At 38.3% G+C, this 22,714-nt stretch overlaps 1 protein-coding gene across 1 annotated transcript; it reads right to left on the bottom strand.

Moving 5' to 3' along the window:
- Nucleotides 1-19,988: 19,988 nt before the first annotated feature.
- dmrta2 (DMRT-like family A2) lies at nt 19,989-22,035 on the bottom strand. Its single transcript, XM_062998418.1, is given in 2 exon segments — nt 19,989-20,836; nt 21,582-22,035. Coding segments are annotated over 2 exon segments (1,302 nt in total).
- Between the last annotated feature and the right edge of the window lie 679 nt (nt 22,036-22,714).

The raw sequence follows: 22,714 nt of genomic DNA, 5'->3' as shown, positions 1-22,714 counted from the left end.
TATATATATACAGTATATATACTGTATATATATATATATATATATATACTGTATATACATACACATACATACTATATAGATACACATATATATATACAGTGTATCACAAAAGTGAGTACACCCCTCACATTTCTGCAGATATTTAAGTATATCTTTTCATGGGACAACACTGACAAAATGACACTTTGACACAATGAAAAGTAGTCTGTGTGCAGCTTATATAACAGTGTAAATTTATTCTTCCCTCAAAATAACTCAATACACAGCCATTAATGTCTAAACCACCGGCAACAAAAGTAAGTACACCCCTTAGTGAAAGTTCCTGAAGTGTCAATATTTTGTGTGGCCACCATTATTTCCCAGAACTGCCTTAACTCTCCTGGGCATGGAGTTTACCAGAGCTTCACAAGTTGCCACTGGAATGCTTTTCCACTCCTCCATGACGACATCACGGAGCTGGCGGATATTCGAGACTTTGCGCTCCTCCACCTTCCGCTTGAAGATGCCCCAAAGATGTTCTATTGGGTTTAGGTCTGGAGACATGCTTGGCCAGTCCATCACCTTTACCCTCAGCCTCTTCAATAAAGCAGTGGTCGTCTTAGAGGTGTGTTTGGGGTCATTATCATGCTGGAACACTGCCCTGCGACCAAGTTTCCGGAGGGAGGGGATCATGCTCTGCTTCAGTATTTCACAGTACATATTGGAGTTCATGTGTCCCTCAATGAAATGTAACTCCCCAACACCTGCTGCACTCATGCAGCCCCAGACCATGGCATTCCCACCACCATGCTTGACTGTAGGCATGACACACTTATCTTTGTACTCCTCACCTGATTGCCGCCACACATGCTTGAGACCATCTGAACCAAACAAATTAATCTTGGTCTCATCAGACCATAGGACATGGTTCCAGTAATCCATGTCCTTTGTTGACATGTCTTCAGCAAACTGTTTGCGGGCTTTCTTGTGTAGAGACTTCAGAAGAGGCTTCCTTCTGGGTTGACAGCCATGCAGACCAATTTGATGTAGTGTGCGGCGTATGGTCTGAGCACTGACAGGCTGACCCCCCACCTTTTCAATCTCTGCAGCAATGCTGACAGCACTCCTGCGCCTATCTTTCAAAGACAGCAGTTGGATGTGACGCTGAGCACGTGCACTCAGCTTCTTTGGATGACCAACGCGAGGTCTGTTCTGAGTGGACCCTGCTCTTTTAAAACGCTGGATGATCTTGGCCACTGTGCTGCAGCTCAGTTTCAGGGTGTTGGCAATCTTCTTGTAGCCTTGGCCATCTTCATGTAGCGCAACAATTCGTCTTTTAAGATCCTCAGAGAGTTCTTTGCCATGAGGTGCCATGTTGGAACTTTCAGTGATCAGTATGAGAGAGTGTGAGAGCTGTACTACTAAATTGAACACACCTGCTCCCTATGCACACCTGAGACCTAGTAACACTAACGAGTCACATGACATTTTGGAGGGAAAATGACAAGCAGTGCTCAATTTGGACATTTAGGGGTGTAGTCTCTTAGGGGTGTACTCACTTTTGTTGCCGGTGGTTTAGACATTAATGGCTGTGTATTGAGTTATTTTGAGGGAAGAATAAATTTACACTGTTATATAAGCTGCACACAGACTACTTTTCATTGTGTCAAAGTGTCATTTTGTCAGTGTTGTCCCATGAAAAGATATACTTAAATATCTGCAGAAATGTGAGGGGTGTACTCACTTTTGTGATACACTGTATATATATATATATAGCTACAAATATAAATGTAGCTACTACATTTACCATGTGCTTTCTAATAGATGATCCACACTTTCAACCTAATTTTTCAATAAACTTAGAGTAATTTAGGTAAGCTAAGATAAGAATTTACTCAGCAATAATGACGAATCAAAATATGTTTTAAGAGTTTTTTAAAAAGTACTTTAATTTTTATAAAAGTATTCTTCTGTTTCTATAAGGGCCCACAATTTACAACACACTGTCTGGACAGATAAGCCATAAATTCCAAGAAACTGTTTGTGGACCTTTGAGATCAAATTGTGGTAAGGCACAGATCAGAGCAAAGATTTATGGGTAGCAATATCTGAGGCATTAAGTGTTCCCCGGACCACAGTGGCCTTAATAATTTTGAAATAGAAGATGATTGGCACAATCTTGAGCCTTCCAAGAGTTGGCCATCTATTGGGTCATAAAGGCGGTTGGTCTGAAAGGTAAGAAAAAACCTAATGGTCATTATAAATTAGCCCTGTGAAGAGATGTAAGCACCTGTTGGACAAAAAACCATCTCTGCAGCCTTTCATATATCAGTCCTTTAAGGCAAAGTGGTAAGACGGAAGTCATTGTTGAGTAAGAGGAATACAACAGCATGTTTGAAGTTTGCTAACCGGTATGTAAAGGACTCTGGCAACATGAGGAAAAAGATCAGTTGATTTGTTTTATCAGTCTTGTGGATCTTTGGATAGAACAGCAAGCTGATGACAAACAGGCACTCCACATCATCTGAGTAATATTATCCCTGTGGTAAAACACGGTGGTTGCAATATCATGCTAAGGAGTGCCTTAGAGGCAAGAATTTAGGGATATATGAAAGCTGCCAAATACCAGAACATCCATGTAAACCTCCTCCAGAGCACACACAAACACCTTTCAAAGCCAAAACAACACTAGAGTAGCTTTGGGGCAAGTCTCTAAATGTCCTTCAGTGGCAGACAGCCAAAACCTGTAATTGTTGCCAAAGGGGCTTCTACAAAGTAATTTAAAAAGGGTCTAAATACTTAACTGTTCAACTCAGTTGTCACTTGTTCTAAAAGAAAGCATCTGACCAATGAATTAATAACCAATGTCTCAACGCATAAGGTACTTGCCTATTTATTAAAAGACAATAGGGAAACACCTACACCTCTACACCAAGCTGCCACTGATGGGCCCATGATATTTTTTCATTTTGCTTTGTGCTAAAAAATGGAAGTCAATGAGCGGTTGCGTTTTTGAAACAACAATTATTGTGTGCAAAATTAGCTCCCGCACTTTCAAATAAAACATTTAGGAATCAATTTGTCCTGTGTTTATTAAAAATATTAGTTGGCAAATATAAACTTTTCTCTTCATTATCCATCAGTGCTGCACACTTGTAATGATTGTAAAAGCACTTGACTGACATGTATAGTATAGAAATATTGTTGTGATAATATTGCAAGGATTGATTATATTTGAATAAATCTTGCAATCACAATCCAGGAGAAACTCCCCTGCGGACAGATGTTAATTTTAAAACTGGTATTAAAGTTTCTACATTATTTCAAAGTGTGCAAACTGTATAATTAATACAAAACTATATAAACAGTTACCGCAGTCCTTTATTAGCTCTCTACCACACGCTTCTCCATTAATATTCCATATACCAGCCTAGTACTTGTGTCTGCTACACATAGTATAAGGACACCAATTACAGAACGTAGTCACCAAATCTATCCTTAAAACTTTTGAAACACAGTGATGAAATAGACACACTGTGCCACAATTAACACATGGGCATAGGAGCTATAGAACAGAAAACTTCAACCTTTCTTTATAACTAAATCAGTTCCCAGCTAACAGTCATATGTAAATAATATTATCATTCAAAGTAAAAAATACATTTTTACGTTTTAAATATAAAAATGGAAAACTAGTTAATATTTCAATAAATGTTTTTAATACTTGAACCATTTCAAATGTAGACACCAAATTCAAAACTAAATATATTCATATATACACTGATTAGCCATAACATTAAAACCACCTCCTTGTTTCTACACTCACTGTCCATGTAATAAGCCCCACTTACCACATAGGAGCACTTTGTACTTTTACAATTATTGACTGTAGTCCATCTGTTTCTCTGCATGCTTTGTTAGCCCCCTTTTACCCTGTTCTTCAATGGTCAGGACCCCCACAGGACCACTACAGAGTAGGTATTATTTGGGTGGTGGATCATTCTCAGCACTGCAGTGACACTGACATGGTGGTGGTGTGTTAGTGTGTGTTGTGCTGGTATGAGTGGATCAGACACAGCAGCACTGATGGAGTTTTTAAACACCTCACTGTCACTGCTGGACTGAGAATAGTCCACCAACCAAAAAAATATCCAGCCAACAGCACCCTGTGGGCAGAATCCTGTGACCACTGATGAAGGTCTAGAAGATGACTAACTCAAACAGCAGCAATAGATGAGCGATCGTGTCTGACTTTACATCTACAAGGTGGACCAATTAGGTAGGAGTTTCTAATAGAGTGGACAGTGAGTGGACACTGAATTTAAAAACTCCAGCAGTGCTGTTGTGTTTGATCCACTCATACCAGCACAACACACACTAACACACCACCACCATGTCAGTGTCACTGCAGTGCTGAGAATGATCCACCACCTAAATAATATCTGCTCTGTGGTGGTCCTGTGGGGGTCCTGACCATTGAAGTGCAAGGTGAAAGGAGGCTAAAAAGATATGTAGAAAAACAGATGGACTACAATCAGTATTTGTAGAACTGCAAAGTGCTTCTATATGGTAAGTGGAGCTGATAAAAATGGACAGTAAGTGTAGAAACAAGGAGGTGGTTTTAATGTTTTAATGTTATGGCTGTAATGAAATAAAATGGAATGGAATTAGGAGCTTGTATTACATTGTTACTACAATGCAAAAACTAGCAATATATATACTTCCACTGTTAGTGACAAAAAGCAGTCACAACACTGAATTACTCCCTTAAACCAATCTATCAAATTACATTCATCAATCAATATTTGTCAAGATGTTTCTTTAGACAGGCACAGGGTTCTGACCCCTGCTTGGGCCTAATCTTCCAACCCTTGTGACCACAGCCATTCACAAACCTTTCCATCTCATCTTCCTTGACCCTGTGAAGATAACACTGTAACAGTCAAAATTCACCTGAGAGCGAGCACCCTCTATGCACAGGCCCCAGGCCCACACATAGTCAGCCTTTCCCCAGGGATACGGACCATTTTCAATAGCTTTTCATCAAGGAGGGGAAAAGTAATTGTATTCTTTTTGTTTGTCTGTCTGTTATCTGTTTGTTATTCAGTATGGACACTGAATGCAGCTCTTAGAGTGAAAATGGGTTTTTATGTAAGGAGTAATAACCTAAATGGATTTCCTCAGCACCAGCAAGGCCTGTGGCTATTTATCTCCTCCCTACACTAATTATTCATTACAGCTCCGCCGGAGGAAAACAGGCGAAAAACCCACAGCCAGATAACAGCACGAACAGCTTGCAAAAATTACTTTCTGCTTTTGCCTCTTAAAAAGATTTGCGCACTTCAGCGACTTTCATTCCAGAAGAGCTTTCTCAGGGAACGCCCACAGTTGATAACTAACTTCTTTTCAGAGCTGAGAGAAACATATTTGCATTTACCACACAGGAACACAGGGGAGAGATACAGAGCTTTTGTGATCTTTACTACTAGGCTTAATGTGAAATGTACCATTTGCCCTCTAGCAAAGCAATGATTTGTTAGACTGTGTTTTAGCATCAGCATGTAGAGCAGTATAAGATATGGAAAATATGTTGCATTGCTTGTCCTGACTTTAGCCAAGTGTCTTCCAATCTTTTTTTGTAAGCTGTGCTGCAAATATGGCCAAAATCACACATGCATGTACAGTCATAAGAGGTCTAAAGTCTGAGCTGCAAATGGCCCACAAACACAGCCCAAGAACCCCTGCAATAGTAAATGATTATTTTACACCTATGAGGTCTAGAAAAGGATGGCACTAGAAAACATACGTGTACTAAGAAGTGTAGACCTACTGTATAGAAAAGATGTCTAATGTTTGTAACCAATACCAGGTATTATGTTGTATTTGTTTGTTTGTTTATTAGGATTTTAACGTCATGTTTTACACTTTGGTTACATTCATGACAGGAACGGTAGTTATTCGTTACACAAGATTTATCAGTTCACAAGGTTATATTGAACAGTCATGGACAATTTTGTATCTCCAATTCACCTCACTTGCATGTCTTGAACTGTGGGAGAAAACCGGAGCACCCGGAGGAAACCCACACGGACACGGGGAGAACATGCAAACTCCACACAGAAAGGACCCGGACCGGCCCGCCTGGTTGGGATCAAACCCAGGACCTTCTTGCTATGAGGCGACAGTGCTACCCATTTAGCCACCATGCCGCCCATTATGCTGTATTTAGAGAACATATGACGTTTATCTTACCAGACCTAAACATATAATTGAGAAGAACACGTACTAATAAGATAACAGGAATAGCATTACATGAATACATTTTAATTTCATTATTATATAATAACTAAAAAGTCCAGTCTGACTTATAGGAGATACAAGACTCTGGGGGTATCGATATCAATACCAAGGTCAATCTTTTGGCTTGATCAAAGTCCAGAAATCAGTGAAGCACAGGCATGTAAGCTGAGAACAGGGTTGAGTGTGACCTTGTCAAAAAGCTGGAGCCAGCACGATTACAGCTCTGCAGTAGGTACAGTGAGAAGTGTTTCATGTAACAAGGCTGCCATCCAGTGTCCATTAACTGACGTGCAGCAAGAATGGCGGAGGTCGATGCATTTTGTTTTGTAAGTAATTGCTTCAAAAAGTAATTAAAGTTTCATTCAATGCCAAAACTGTAATTAATTTGGCAAGATACCTCATTTTATTTAATCTTATTACTTAGATTATGCTTAGATTATAGACCTTGTTTCTGAAGACCACCCACCCTGCAAGTCTTCTAAAGCATAAATTTATAATTATACATGGCCGCTTTCTTTATATATACCAAAAAAATACCCTTGTCTATTAAAAATGTATTTATTTATTAGGATTTTAACGTCATGTTTTACACACTTTGGTTACATTCATGACAGAAATGGTAGTTACTCATCACACAAGATTCATCAGTTCACAAGTTTAATGTCAAACACAGTCATGGATTTTGTATTTCCAATTCACCTCACTTGCATGTCTTTGGGCAGTGGGAGAAAACTGGAGCTCCTGGAGGAAACCCACGCAGACACTGGGAGAACATGCAAACTCAGAACATGGACCCAGACCACCCCACTTGGGGCTTGAAACCTTCTTGCTGTGAGGCAACATTACTACCCACTGAGCCACTGTGCCACCCCCATTGTCTATAAAATACTGTTAAGCAGAATGCTGTTGAAAGAAAATTTTACGTACACAGGGGTAAACACACTGTTCCAAATTTTGGAATATGTTGCAATTATTAAATTTAAAACAGTAATTACACAAAAACAATACATATCTTATCTTTGTCTATTTTAATGACATTTTTTCTACTGTTACAACTTTTTTGGAACTGAGCTTAAATCTCATCTGATCACACATCTGATCACTTTTTTTTTTAGCTTTTAGACCTCAGTTACATAAAATTACATTATTAGTGCACCACGGTCATGTCTATTAAACAATCTAGCTGCAATGGTGCTTGGAAAATATTGGACAAATGAGCATCATTAAAGAAAATTTTAACATTTACAAGGGTTTTTACCAGGAGAAATTACCCCACACTGCTGATCATGCTGATCATGAACTAATGTTTTACCAGTGATTTTAGAATTATAAATGTGTGTTAACATGAAAGTCTTAATGATGCAGACTAGCTCATTAACTAGGGACTTGTATCTCTTTCTGATTTGGTTTAATATTGTTTCCATAGACCCAGTTCATTTTATAAGATTCTGATTGTGATTCCTAATATGATTTTTTTTTTTTTTTAAGTACCTTAATTTCACACTGAAAAAATGTTTGGTAGAAGCTTGATTTGTGTCATTTTTCAATTGCTCATTGTACTACTGAAAGATCCAATGGCATTTGCAGTTCCTTGACAGAGGCTAACAAACTTCAGTCCATGATGTCCAAATAACCTGTTGGAATTAAGGTGGTGTCTGATGGTAGTTTTGAAGACTCTGTGACCCCAATACTTTTTATGTAACTCTCAATCAATTATCCATTTTTTGCTTTTACCATCCTCTGCCCTGTGTATGAGAGCAAAACAAACTATGGCTCTCATCCAGACAGGTTGTTACATTTCCAGTTGATTGAAACTTTTTGATTAGTACTTGAACTGTAAAGAAGAACATTTTAGGACAGGTAGCAATTGTATAGCCATTTCCTAAATTATGAAGGTCAACACACTTACCCCTTATTTGAATTGTGTGTTCTCTTGTCTATCTCATGTTGAAGAATGACTAAGAGAGCCCGTCACCCTCAGGACAGTACTATTTAAATTAGCACCTATCATATATCACCTATTCATCTATTCAAGTAGTGACTTGGGGAACTAACCCCCACAGCTTTCAAATAATGTCAGGCATCAATTAATAGGACCACAATAAAGACTCTTTAAAGGCACTTGCGTGGTACATTAGTCTAATATTCTAGCTTCTACCTACCATTTCTAGGGTTGGGACTCATTTGTGCCACCAGCTTTGTCTGGCACTTGACAAACACAATTGACAATAACTTGTCAATTGTGTCAATATGGAGGGAAGCCAGAAGGGTTATCACCTACTTACTGCTGCAACAATTACTCCTACCGCTACTATCAGCCACTGCCATTAAAAAATGCTTTCAGAGGCTGCACATGTGCCAGACATGCCGAGCATTGGTAATAAACAAACTAGAACATAAAAATCCAGTGGTTAGCAGTGTGCTGTGACCTTGATATATTGTATTGCTTATAATACAGCCATTAAAACAGGGATTCTTCCTAAAAACTAAAAAGGGGTCAGAACCTGTAATGTCACACATGCGGCCCAATTTTAAAATGCTTTACATTGTACACAAGAGTACACAGGCACTCTAGTGCACTAAATGTTATATAAATAAAAAAAATGTTATATAAAAATTAGGGCTGTCGAAGTTAACACGATAATAACGCATTAACGCGATCTCAATTTAACGCGATTAAAAAAATAGTGCCGTTAACGCAAATTCTATTTGGCCCTGCGAGTCATCCGTAGTTCATGTTGAGACTTGACCGTGCACCAACGTTTTAATGTCGGACTTGCCACCGTTTGTTTCATTTGCGGTTTGTTAACATAATGTAACCGAGCATTGTAGTGATGCACTCGCTTAATAAAGAAATAAATACACGCTATATTCACAAGTTGTCGGGAGCAGAACACTTTATTACTTCTTCTGTTACGCTACCGAATAGCAAACAGCTAGAGTCATACCGTTAGCCAAGCATGCTATTCCATGCACTATGGAAGCCCCAAAGGGTCAAAACACACTCACAATGTTTGCTGATGGAGAAATTTTAACCTACAATCTGACATTTATACGAAGTCAAGGGTCTCTGCTGGATAGTATTACTGCCTAGTATGTGAGTGAATAAAACTCCCTTACAGTTTTCTCTTGTCCCAGCAGTTTTTAACGTAAGTACATTTAGCATAAAATGTGTTCATCATTTTAATTGTAACATTTCACTTAAAAATCCTTGTTTTCTATAACATTTACACAGATTTTTTTTTTATGCGATTAATCGCGATTAACTATATGAAATTCTGAGATTAATCGCGATTAAAAAAAATTATCGTTTGACAGCCCTAATAAAAATATACTTTTATAGATTTTATATTAAAATAATTTTACTTATTTTACTCAATTCAGTGTGAAATTTATTTTAAATCATAATCTGTGTTTCTACTGCAAAATACTAATTTACACATTCATGCAGAGTCAAACACAGTAAGCTGGTCATCAAGCATCTCTCACATGCATGTCATTTCCTGTTAACTTTTCAATCTACACTAAATCACACTGTATTTCACTTTATTCGAACGCTTTGCATCACTGTAGAGCAGCTCTAACGTGTTTAGTTTTTACTGATTCAAAGGCATATTGTATACACAATGATAGGTAAAACATAAATGGCTTTGTGTTACACTAGGTGGTGCTGCAGCACCCTAGGCGCCAACCCTTTTCCCTCTTAATCAAATTATTCCAAACTTAATATGCATATTTTTTTAAGTAGCACATTCATATTTTTTAAGGTAAAACAATTGTAACTGTATATTTTTTTCTGGTGAGAGCCCTGTGGCAGCAGGCTGACATCCTCAGACTTCCCTATCTCAGCCTGACTGTCACACAGAGCTGTCTGCAAACTAACATTCTATTTAGTAATCACTACTTTCACTTTTATATACACCGATTAGCCATCACATTAAAACCACCTCCTTGTTTCTACACACTGTCCATTTTATCAGCTCCACTTACCATATAGGAGCACTTTGTAGTTCTACAATTACTGACTGTAGTCCATCTGTTTCTCTGCATAGCATTTCTCTGTTAGCCCCCTTTCATGCTGTTCTTCAGTGGTCAGGACTCTCCCAGGACCACTACAGAGTAGGTATTATTTGGGTGGTGGATCATTCTCAGCACTGCAGTGACACTGAAATGTCAGTGGTGTGTTAGTGTGTGTTTTGCTGGTATGAGTGGATAATACACAGCACCGCTGCTGGAGCTTTTAAACACCTTACTGTCACTGCTGGACTGAGAATAGTCCACCAACCAAAAATATATCCAGCCAACAGCGGCCTGTGGGCAGCGTCCTGTGACAACTGATGAAGGTCTAGAAGATGACCAACTCAAACAACAGCAATAGATGAGCGATCGTCTCTGACTTTACATCTACAAGGTGAACCAACTAGGTAGGAGTGTCTAATAGAGTGGATAGTAAGTGGACACAGTATTTAAAAACTCCAGCAGCGGTGCTGTGTCTGATCCACTCATAACAGCACAACACACACTAACACACCACCACCATGTCATTGTCACTGCAGTGCTGAGAATGATCCACCACCCAAATAATACCTCTGTGGTGTTCCTGTGGGGGTCCTAACCTTTGAAGAACAGGGTGAAAGCAGGCTTTAAAAAAGTATGTAGAGAAACAGATGGACTACAGTCAGTAATTGTAGAACTACAAAGTGCTTCTATATGGTAAGTGGAGCTGATAAAGTGGACAGTGAGTGTAGAAACAAGGAGGTGGTTTTAATGTTATGGCTGATCAGTGTATGTAATATTTAAAATCATAGTTGATCTATCCAAATTTATTGCTGTTTCAGAAAGAGAGTTCTATGGGCATGAATGTTCACACACATGCCCCATATTCATAAACATTCATAATGCTAAAGCAAACATGGCTTTGCAGTCCAAAGTTGTAACAGCACTAATTAAAAATATGACACTTACTGAAAATTAAGGGGGGAAAACATTGATCATCCATATGGATGTGTTTACTGCAATAATTTTACTGATTTTCCTACTGGGTATTGCATGGATAACAGGTATATTAATATGTTTTTTGTTGAACTTGACACTCTTTAGTTTGTATTTGTAAGTTATTAATTAAAGATTTCATGGTAAAACTCAAATGAGGTGTTACAGTTTTCAAGTAAAAAATAAACAATATCATAGCCTATATTTACTTTAACTTTAATTGACTGCTTAGAAACTTGGGTTAATGACAATGAGAAGAGATGTTGCAAAAATACACAACTTTTTTTTGTAAAATGTAATTTGTTTTAACCAAGTTAAGTTAATGCTCTCAATTTACTTCACCTTTCAAAACATGAAGGTAAACAGTATACAGCTAAAAGTTGAGGTAGGGTGCCTTGTGCTCAGCAAAATCATTTACAATAGTCCAAATTCCTGACTCTGGCATTTTCAGCGGACAGAATAGCCATACTATCTGAATGACCTGGAGATGGTGTGTTAACATGGGACGCTAGAAGACTGCTCACAGCCTCTTTATTCTCCTTCATGGGGTCAGTCGATGAACAGGGGAGTTCAAAACACCAGTAGCAGCCTATCCAGTTTAACTAGTTTAGTTTAGGAAGTGTAATTCTTACAGATGGCTCTCGTTCTTCTTTTTGCTTTTGAGCTCTGATTTTGTGTCTGACATGTTCACTGCTACCACTCACTTGACAACATGGTACATTAAAAGTCCAGCAGAGCATCCAACTTTAACCTATCGCAGTAAATATTCGTCATATTGATGCCTCACATGCCACTGGCCAAAAACAAAGATTCACGAGAACCTTTCCTGTGAGACATACATATTGTGATACAATACATATTTGGTATATTGTGTTTTAATCTTTTGGCATGGTAGAATTATAAAAAAGCTAACGACTACATGATATTAAAGCACGGTGGCTCAGTGGGTAGCACTGTCGCCTCACAGCAAGAAGGTCCTGGGTTCGATCCCCAGGTGGGGCGGTCCGGGTCCTTTCTGTGTGGAGTTTGCATGTTCTCCCCGTGTCTGTGTGAATTTCCTCCCACAGTCCAAAATAAAATGCAAGTGAGGTCAATTGGAGATCCAAAAATGACTGTGTTTGATATTAAAACTTGTGAACTGATGAACCTTGTGTAACCATTAACTACCTGCTCTGTCATTAATGTAACCAAAGTGTAAAACATGACGTTAAAACCCTAATAAACAAACAAACATGATATTGGACATTGTGCAGGATTAGTTTAAAAACGGTATTTCCCTCTTATTCATAATGCAGCTCATCCATAGTGAAACTATACATTAGAGGTGTCCAAACTACGTCATCTGGGACATTTCCTGTACCATATAAATTTTGAAATAGCCCATGCGTTTTTTTTTTTGTAAATACATGAAAGTTGGCCCGATATTAGGCAGGTTAAAACAATTAAATTCTTAGTTTGGACACTGGATGTCGCTATAAACCAGTCTGAAACGTTCTCAGCCTTTGCTCCGATTCAATATTTAATGAGGACTGGTTGGCATTTCTATTGTCCGTCTTCATGCTTAAACTTGACCCAAGTTTATTAAAGTGGTTCTAACTTTGAGTACACTTTTAGTTTCTAATGCCTGAAATAAGAGGATCAACTTTTTGGGGATTAACCCCAAGCAGAAGATGCGAGCGTCTGTGAAAGCGTTCAGGGGTTGGAGTTTGCCATGGTCGTTTACCAAATAATGTGTTGCTTAAAACCTTGGAAATAAAAATACAAATAATTACATTTATTTTTCATTTACATGGATGTTACACAGCAACATGGGTCATAGGGACCTTGGTTTGCGACCCTGACACTGATAAGGTGGTTTGTAAAAAAAAAAAAAAATACTGTGGTCACTGTTCATATGTGTATGATGCATTTACTGTGGTTAAGTTATTTTAATAATTCCATTTAATTATGTTCTCCTAGGCCACTCAGGTGGCGCAGCGGTAAAAAGTACGCTAGTGCACAAGAGTTGGGGTTTCGAATACATCATATTGAATCTCAGCTCTGCCTTTCCGACTGGGCTGGGCGGCAGCATGAACAACGATTGGCTGTTGTTCAGGGTTAGAGGGTAAGAAAGTCGGATCATAGGTCCTCATAACTGGTGCAACGGTGGCCCCTGCTGGCTGACTGATGGTGCCTGCACAGGGCTGAGGAATAATGCTGATGGGGGTGTGGCCCTCCATACACAGTGCCGAGTGTCAAGTGTATGAACTCAACTCATGCAGGTGAAAAATGCAGTCTGTACTGACTGTACGTGTCGGAGGCGTATGTCAGTTGAGAGGCGTCCTCAGTCAGCGGTGAAGGGTCAAATCGGACACGACTACAATAGAAAAATAGAAAATTAAAAAAAAAAAATTCTCTCCTAATCCTCTGGGTATGCTCTTGTTCAGACGGCGGATGGTGTCCTAAGGGATCTCCTACCAGATCTTGATTAGGGCATCAGTAAGCTCCTGTGCAGTCTGTGGTGCTACTTGGCGGCGTTGGACACTGATACATAACGTCCCAGATGTTCTCGATTGAAACGAACATCTGTCAGTGGCATCAATGCCTTCATCATCTTGAGGCTTCTTGGTGACACAGCAAACATCTTGTGACAACACATATGGATGTGCCATCCTGGATGAGCTTGACTACCTGTGTAACCTGAATGGGCTGCAGGTACTGCCTCATGCTACCAGTAGTGACAATGACATTAGCAAAGTGCAAAACTAGAGACGGTAAAATCAGCCAGGAAAGATAAGGAGAGAATAATAGTTTGTGGTCACCACCTTCGAAACCATTTGCCTCTCCAGTGCAACTGTTGAAATTATTATTTGCACCAAAGCAAGTGAAATTAATTCCCAATCGCTTATGCTTCATACCTGGACATTTATATAAGTTTATCTGACCTAATCTTGTACTGTGATGCTTAGGTGTGTTCTTCATTTTTTGACCAGTATACAGCGGGGAAAATAAGTATTGAACACATCAACATTTTTCTCAGTAAATATATTTCTGATGGGACTAACAACCCAAGTAATCCACACATATAAAGCAGTCAAAACAAATAAGTCCAAAAATTACGTTTTGTGTAATAAAGTGAAATGACACAGGGAAAAAGTATTGAACACGCTTTACTGAAATTTATTTAATATTTAGTAGAAAAGCCTTTGTTGTTAATGACAGCTTCAAGACGCCTTCTGTATGGAGAAACTAGTCGCATGCATTGTTCAGGTGTGATTTTGGCCCATTCTTCCACACAAACTGTCTTCAGATCATGAAGGTTCCGGGGGCCTCTTCTATGAACTCTGATTTTCAGTTCTTTCCATAGATTTTCAATTGGATTCAAGTCGGGTGATTGACTGGGCCATTTATTTTCTTTCTCTGAAACCACTGGCGAGTTTCCTTGGCTGTGTGTTTGGGATCATTGTCTTGCTGAAATGTCCACCCTCGTTTCATCTTCAACATCCTGGTAGATGGCAGCAGATTCTTATCAAGAATGTCTCGGTACATTTCTCCATTCATCCTTTCTTCAATTACATGAAGTCTACCAGTACCATATGCTGAGAAACAGCCCCACACCATGATGTTCCCACCTCCAAACTACACTGTTGGTATGGTGTTTTTGGGGTGATGTGCAGTGCCATTTCTCCTCCAAACATGGTGTGTGCTATGACATCCAAAGAGTTCAATTTTGGTCTCATCTGACCAGACTATATTCTCCCAGTATTTTATAGGCTTGTCCAAATGTTGTGCAGCAAACTTTAAACGAGCTTCAACATGCTTTTTCTTCAAAAATGTAGTCCTGCGCGGTGAGCGTACATAAAGGCCATTGCGGTTGAGTACATTACTTATACTCTTCTTTGAAACAACTGTACCTGCTAATTCCAGGTCTTTCTGAAGCTCTCCCCGAGTGGTCCTTGGCTCTTGGACAACTCTTCTGATTATTCTTTTGACTCCTCTGTCAGAAATCTTGCGAGGAGCACTTGGCCGTGGCCGGTTTATGGTGAAATGATGTTCTTTCCACTTCCGGATAATGGCCCCAACAATGCTCACTGGAACATTTAGAAGTTTAGAAATACGTCTGTAACCAATACCATCAGTATGTTTTGCAACAATAAGGTTGCGAAGGTCTTGAGAGAGCTCTTTGCTTTTACCCATCACGAGATGCTTCTTGTGTGACACCTTGGTAATAAGAAACCTTTTTGTAGGCCATCAATTAGGACTAAACCAGCTGATATTAATTTGCACTGATAGGGGCAGGATTGCTTTCTGAATACTGACAGATTTCAGCTGGTGTTTTGGCTTTCCATGCCTTTTTGCACCTCCTTTTCTTCATGTGTTCAATACTTTTTCCCTGTGTCATTTCACTTTATTACACATAACTTAATTTTTGGACTTATTTGTTTTGACTGCTTTATATGTGTGGATTACTTGGGTTGTTACCAACATTTGGTGAAAATTTCATGTCACATTAGAAATACATTTACTGAGAAAAATGTTGTGTTCAATACTTATTTTCCCCGCTGTATACACACTGTGGGACTTGAGGGCGCTCTATGTGTAAGTATTTTTTTAACCACAAGGTGGCAACAATGTCAAAGAAAAGCATACAGTTCAATCTTGGTTCTGTCCGATATAATACATTTGGTTGTTCAGATTGCGTTTTTAGCAACAAAGTGCTGAAAACCATTTGTCTCTGTCTCGTAATTATCATATCAAACACGTGAAACACGTTAAATAAAAAGACTAAAGAACGGACAAAATAAATAATGAGAAAAGATGTCCGATATGTTTAACCTCTTCTTCTTATTGAATACGACAGGATTGTTAACGTAGCCCACTACTTTTTGGCACTGCCATAGAGCCCCTGGCAATAGGTAAATGAAACATTAATTATCCCAGTACGTGTAAGGGGTGTGGATCACCACGTCTTCCTTTACGCTGATGTTCTGCTATACCATTCAGAAACAGCTAAACTCCTACCATTAGGGATTATGGTAACTATTGTCTTGACTGGCAAAACGTGTGTTTACAAAATTGTACTAACAGTTGTTAACATGCTACTTCTCACTGCCACAGACAAAATAAAATATTGGTTTTACAATAGATATTATCAAAGATATTATACAGATAATATTAAAAAGCTCTGTTAGACCTGGATTGTGTTTTCCCTCTTTTTAATAAGTCATGTTAAAGCAATGAAGTGTTACACTACCCTAAAATTATACTACACTAAAATTATACTACCCTAAAATCCTTCCTTTTTTAAATTAAACGTTTTCTTATAGATATAAACTTGTGTCCCTAATATACCATCATTAAAACCTAGTTACTATAATCTTGACATGACTCAAAAACCATGTCTAAGGTTGTATATCTGTTCCAGAGATCTTGTGGCCAATCAACACAATATCTGAAAGAGAGGCTGAATAAGGACCCTGGAGCTTGTATCTCTGAGACCAGAAGCTCTTTAGAGTATTCACCCATGTTCTATAAATGTACACCATCAAATTATTCAGTACAAAGTAATATATAGACTGAATATATTTACACTCAAACATAATTACACTCAAATCTTGCTCACTCCCATATGTCAAATGTAATTTTTATAAAGGCAGTTTGGCCCATTTTTATTGGTCTTGCCCTAAACTGCTTAAGGTTTGGTCTAAGACCCATGTTGCTTAATAAACTAACACTGATATTCGACCAGACCCTTTTATTTTAAGCTGGTCACCAATCTATGGTAATTTCCAAATCCAGACAATAAGATAAACCACAACATAGCTAGTTTTATTAGTCTGGAATAAAAAAAAATTTACTCAAATTTGAGAACTGGTTGACCAAAATTAGCAATGTGCTGCATAAGAAGGAAACCAGTAGTGAAATTGCTGGGAAGCCAAAAAAAATTAAATATGTGGAATCTTTTTCTTGCTTATCTGGATGGTGACCAAAGTGTATTATAGCCGCAATACAAGATCACATTCACACAAGCCTGCAATACAAGATCAGCCTGCGGGGGGTTTAGATTGGAATTTGCTAACACTGAAGTCATTGTTATTATCGGCCATTATGCGCTATTAACAGTTACAGGATATATTATATTTACCCTATACTATGTTTTTTAAACATGGTTATTTCACCTGAAAAATAAACAAATGCAATACAGCTGTGACTCAAGTATACAAGTTGTACACAGGAGTATGAATACAAGAGTATGAATGAATTGTTGAACCAGGGATGCTCTGTAGGTTCTTTTTAAACGTAGGTTTATTTCCAAACGTAATCTGCTAAATATCCCCGATGAGTTAAACCCACATACATACAATATTATGTATACATACCATAATTTGTGGTTTTGTTAATTGTAACATGCTTTTATTCGAATTATATACTGTGGTTAAATGCGTCCATTTTATTAAAACCAATTATCTTGATTACATAAATCTTTGACGTAGATATTTTACAGGTGTAACAATTTGCATCAAGTAGCATTAATCTGTTTTTATCACGTGGTCTCTTAAAAACAAACTCACCCCATATTAACAAGCTGGAACAAGACCCTAAAGCTGGAACAAAACCCTAAAGCGTGACCACGACTTAGTAAGGCATAAGGGTTTGGGTTCAAATTGGAGCATTAGCTTACTTACACTGTAAAAAGCCGAGCTTACCTTTCTTGGACAGTCATATGAATCCACAAAGAGCATAAATATAATACGCTGTGTGCTTTATGTTAGCTGTGGCCACGCGTTATTTTTTATTTATTCAGGATGTCACGAGCGGGGCTCCGTAGGTTACAGTTTACGTCATAAGCAATTAAAGCTAAAGAGGTTCTTACTCTAGAAATTTCTTAAAGCATGCTCATCAATCCAGGTACACAAATCCACAAGTCTGAAGAAGTCACTTGGATGAGTGACGAAACGTTTCTCTACAACAAACTTGTGTCCAGATGAACTGATTCATCTTTGTGGATTACTCTAGAAATCTACATATTATCTGTATAGCCAATTTAAGAACTGGGTGAGATTGGTTTTAATTGCAAAACATTTAAGAACTGGGTGAGATTGGTTTAAATTGCAAAAACATAAAACACATTTTTTAATTTTCTAATTAATGTTTTGTTTGAGGATCTATACATGACATTGCCCCGTAAATCGGGAGATGTGATCGTGCATTACTGCAAACGCTCTTAGTTACATGTGTATTACGTGATTTTTATTTGTTTATTTTATTTTATTTTTTTATGGTGAAAACAACGTATAAACATTGTTTAATTGGGTGTTTAACCGTCTAAATTTAAATAAAGGTACACTAATATTCCACATTAGTGTTTATCTCTTCTGTGCCAGGCAAAAGTAAACATTTATATTCCCTTTTAAAAGCCTGTGCTAAATGTTTGGTTAGGCTATAGCTCCATCAAGTGCCACCTGAAAATAATAGTAGGTTTTATATACTGATTTGGGTAAAAATAACAACCTCTATATAAAAATAACTCCTCTGAATTATTTTAACAATTACACTAATATGACAATAATAATTAGGAAGAACTAACATTATGATTTCACAATAATAATATTATGATAATAATAATTTAATATGTTATCAGTGTTAATATGCCTATAATATTGAATACACTAACAAAAAGTATTCTAAAATTTAATAAATGTCCTATATTTAATTTAAGTTTTGTCTGGCCAACATTTAAAAAATAGTTAAACAATAGTTCTTATGACTACCACAACGACTAATAATAATAGTAATAATAATAGTAATAATAATAGTAATAATAATAACAATAATAATAGTAATAATAATAATAGTAATAATAATAATAGTAATAATAATAATAATAATAATATTAATAATAGTAATAATAATAATAATAGTAATAATAATAATAGTAATAACTGTAATAATAATAATAATAATAATAATAATAATAAATTTGATAAAAACACAACATACGTGGTTTTGAACAACGACAATAAAACACCAGAACGAAAGCTAAGTATAAAATAACATTTATTTCTATCAAATTTTACACAGATAAATGTACAGCTAGTAGCAATGCAGCAATAATTAATTTACACGACAAGGTCAACAACGTCTTTTCATCGTTTTGCGCATTGCTATTTTTATTTGAACACAACAGAAAAAACAGCACATTGTACGAGATTGTACTTAAGATCGTTACAATTACCTTAACATAAATCGTTACTGTTTAAGTATCGGTCATTTAACATGGCACATCTTACAGGTATCAGCTGAAACAACTGCGCTTGAAAAGTGTTAGTGAATAAAGTCTCTCTTAAATTATGGGGAAAATATTTTGTAATTGCACCATTATCACACAAAAACCTACGCCGATCTGTAAATAATCTAAAAGAAATATGTATGAGATATGAAAAGAATTAAAAATACGCAACGTAAATAAAAATACTGGTTACACTTTTAATTCGGCTTTACCTTGTTAGTTTTAAGACATGACCAAAATCTGTTTATATTATTTTTGGTAACCATTTCAACACAGACGTCAACAAAAAGACAACACTAAACATGTGTCCATTCTGTCCAAAATGTAAAGCAGAATATCTACAGAGACGTTTTTAAGTGAAAATGTGATGTCTTTAGGTCTTTTAAGATATAGAACACTTCTTAATATGCTACACAAAGTCCAATTTTAAACCTAAAATAAAATAGTTTCACTGTTTCTCTGGAGTGTTGTTTACCAGAGGGCCATATAGTCCATTCGTGTAGCTCTGATCTTTATGTAATAGAGTCCTGTCTCTAATCAGGTCACTGAAAGCGTAGTCCATTGGTGGACGAAAGCCTAGAGTGGGCATCAATCCCGTTGTAGAGTAAGGGGTCATGAAAGCGAGCCCTCTGCCATGCGCTGTGTAGGCCAAGCGGAGCGGGTTTAAACCAAGAGGTGCACCCAGAGGATATGCGCCAGGCTCGGCCCCGAAATGTGGCCCGTTGGGCTGCAGTGGAGAAAAGGCCGACCGGTTGCTGAGCGTCATGCTACCAGGTAATACGGGCCTCGGTGTGGAGGATAAGGGCTGCTGGGTGCTTTGGAGTACCCTCTCGGCTACCCACGAGTGCTCTGGGGGTTTGGCCTGTCCACCATTGTTAAGGATCTGCTCGATGGCCTGGACCACGTCCTTCCCACAGCCCTGAAGGACAAGCTCCAGGACGCTCCGCTTGTGCGTGGGGAACACCCTGGTCAAGATGTCAATGGCGTTCATGTGGCGAGATGTTGCAGACGAAGGTGACGGTTCTTGCTCGTCCTTGTCTGAGTCTGAGTCTGACCCGAGTGGACTTATAGAAGGCGGTGTCTCATCTCCGTCTTTGGAAGGTTTAGGAGCTGGAGAGTTAACATAGGACTCTCCGTCACCGTTCTCTGACCCAGAGCCATGTCGCGCATCTGGAGAGGACATCCCAGGAACGGATTCGTTGTCAGCAGAGACAGACTTTGAACCTGCGGGTTGTGGTGTCACAGATCCAGACAGCGGAGTCTTGGGGAATAATTCGAATTTCTGCATGTTTGAGTCTGGAAAAATAAGACATTGTACTGTTAAAATTTGGTACCAAAAATTGTCAGGGAAAGACACAAAAGAACAACGAGAAACAGAAATAACATATTAAAAAGTTCAACAGAAGTGGAAAAACCTCACTTGACTGGCAAGACATAAATTAGATATTAAAATCAATTTAACAAAAATGCAAGTTATTACCTATAACAATAAGTTGGCCTCATTAATATGTTTCCTTTTAAACTACCTCATGCATCATTTTTACATAATGCATCATTACAGTTACCAGTTATTCATTTTATGTAAATTACAAGAAATACTTTTGTTTTGTAGTGTTAATTATTTGTTGTGTTATGCTACTGGGGCTTTAATTTCCTTCGGGATCAATATAGTATCTATCTATCTATCTATCTATCTATCTATCTATCTATCTATCTATCTATCTATCTATCTATCTATCTATCTATCTTTACGTTAACAACATGTAAGGTAGTGAAAGTCTAAGTAACAGGCAATAGAAAATATATAACACTTCAAAACTAGTCTATTAATGTATGTAAAAAGAGTTACAGTGAGTTAATAGAGTTGCAGTATTTTTGGCTGCTGTCAATCTATTAAGGAATTCGGAGAATTCCAGAAAATTCAAAGCAGTTTTTAGGCCCGCATACCAAACTTTGTGCGCTGCTTTATTAACTGAATTTGGGTCACTTTCAGTAACCTTTTAGTAATTATCACCCGCATTTTGAGTCATGCTTATTAGACATCTTTACTCACCAGAGTTACTTTCGCTAATGATGGGACCGAACACGTCATAGTTCTGCCTGGGTGGAATGATGCCGTTGGCGGCTGCGAGCGCGAGACCCTCGGCTGTACCATAAAGCAGCTGGAGCTCACGGGCTTCGTTCTCCTCCTGTGCCTGCTGCCTGCGGAGCGCCACCTGCGCAGCCATGACCCGCTGCCTCTCGGCTATTAAAGTGCACTTAGCGCACATGCAGTCCTTCCAGCGACAGTACCGTTTGTGACCCTTCAGCGCAGAAACGACGCCGTGGTTTCGGCAGCGGGCGCACTTGGGTGTGCGGGGGTACTTCTCTGTAGCTCGCAGCAGCAGGGGAGGCCCTCTCAGCAGACTGCTGGCCATGGACACCGGGATGGAGACGGCTCCGGGGTGAACCTGTGAGCCCGCCTGAGCCCCGGATAGCTCCGGACGAAGATCCATTATCTGCTCCCGATCAGATAAGCAATTGATCGAGTAGAATTAAATGTCACTGTAACCGAAATTTAACTTCGAATAAGAAATCAATTTTACAGTCAAGTTGGTTAAGCAATATTTAGGGTTTAAGACTTGTTGCGATCAGTCCATACGTCAAAATAATAGATCGCTTTCTGCGTTTTAAAAAAGTCCGGATTGATTAGAAAGGGTAAAACACGCCTATAAGTATCGATCAGCGACTATCTCCAATGAAGAGCTCTTCCTGAAGTACACGAACTTATTCTTGCTGCTTCAGGATGAGACACTAACTTCCTCCAGAGATCGCAGTGGATACAGATCCTCTCTCTCTCTCTCTATTGTTGCTCTCCTTCGTTTTCATTAGACAAATTTGACAACAATGTGGCGCCTGTCATTGGCCGAAGCGGAATGGAGCGATCTGATTGGCTTGTTTGCTTTTCAACTGTGTCCACCTGCGTCCTTTTCTCAAATAACAAGCATCACGCAGAGCAAAGACACAAAACTTTTATAGCAGAAATGCGATGCCAATAAACAACAAAGTAAAGAAACCTGACATTTATTTAGCGACATTTGGCTTACTTATATTCATCACAATGCATCATTTTTGTCATTTCGACAGACATTTTTATTTAAAATACAATTTTATTAAAACAATGCTACATTGTTC

This window comes from Trichomycterus rosablanca, chromosome 7 (assembly GCF_030014385.1).
Source record: "Trichomycterus rosablanca isolate fTriRos1 chromosome 7, fTriRos1.hap1, whole genome shotgun sequence".
NCBI classification, from domain to species: Eukaryota; Metazoa; Chordata; class Actinopteri; order Siluriformes; family Trichomycteridae; genus Trichomycterus; species Trichomycterus rosablanca.
Note: the sequence above shows the minus strand (reverse complement) of the source record. Positions and strands in the feature narration are given on the sequence as shown.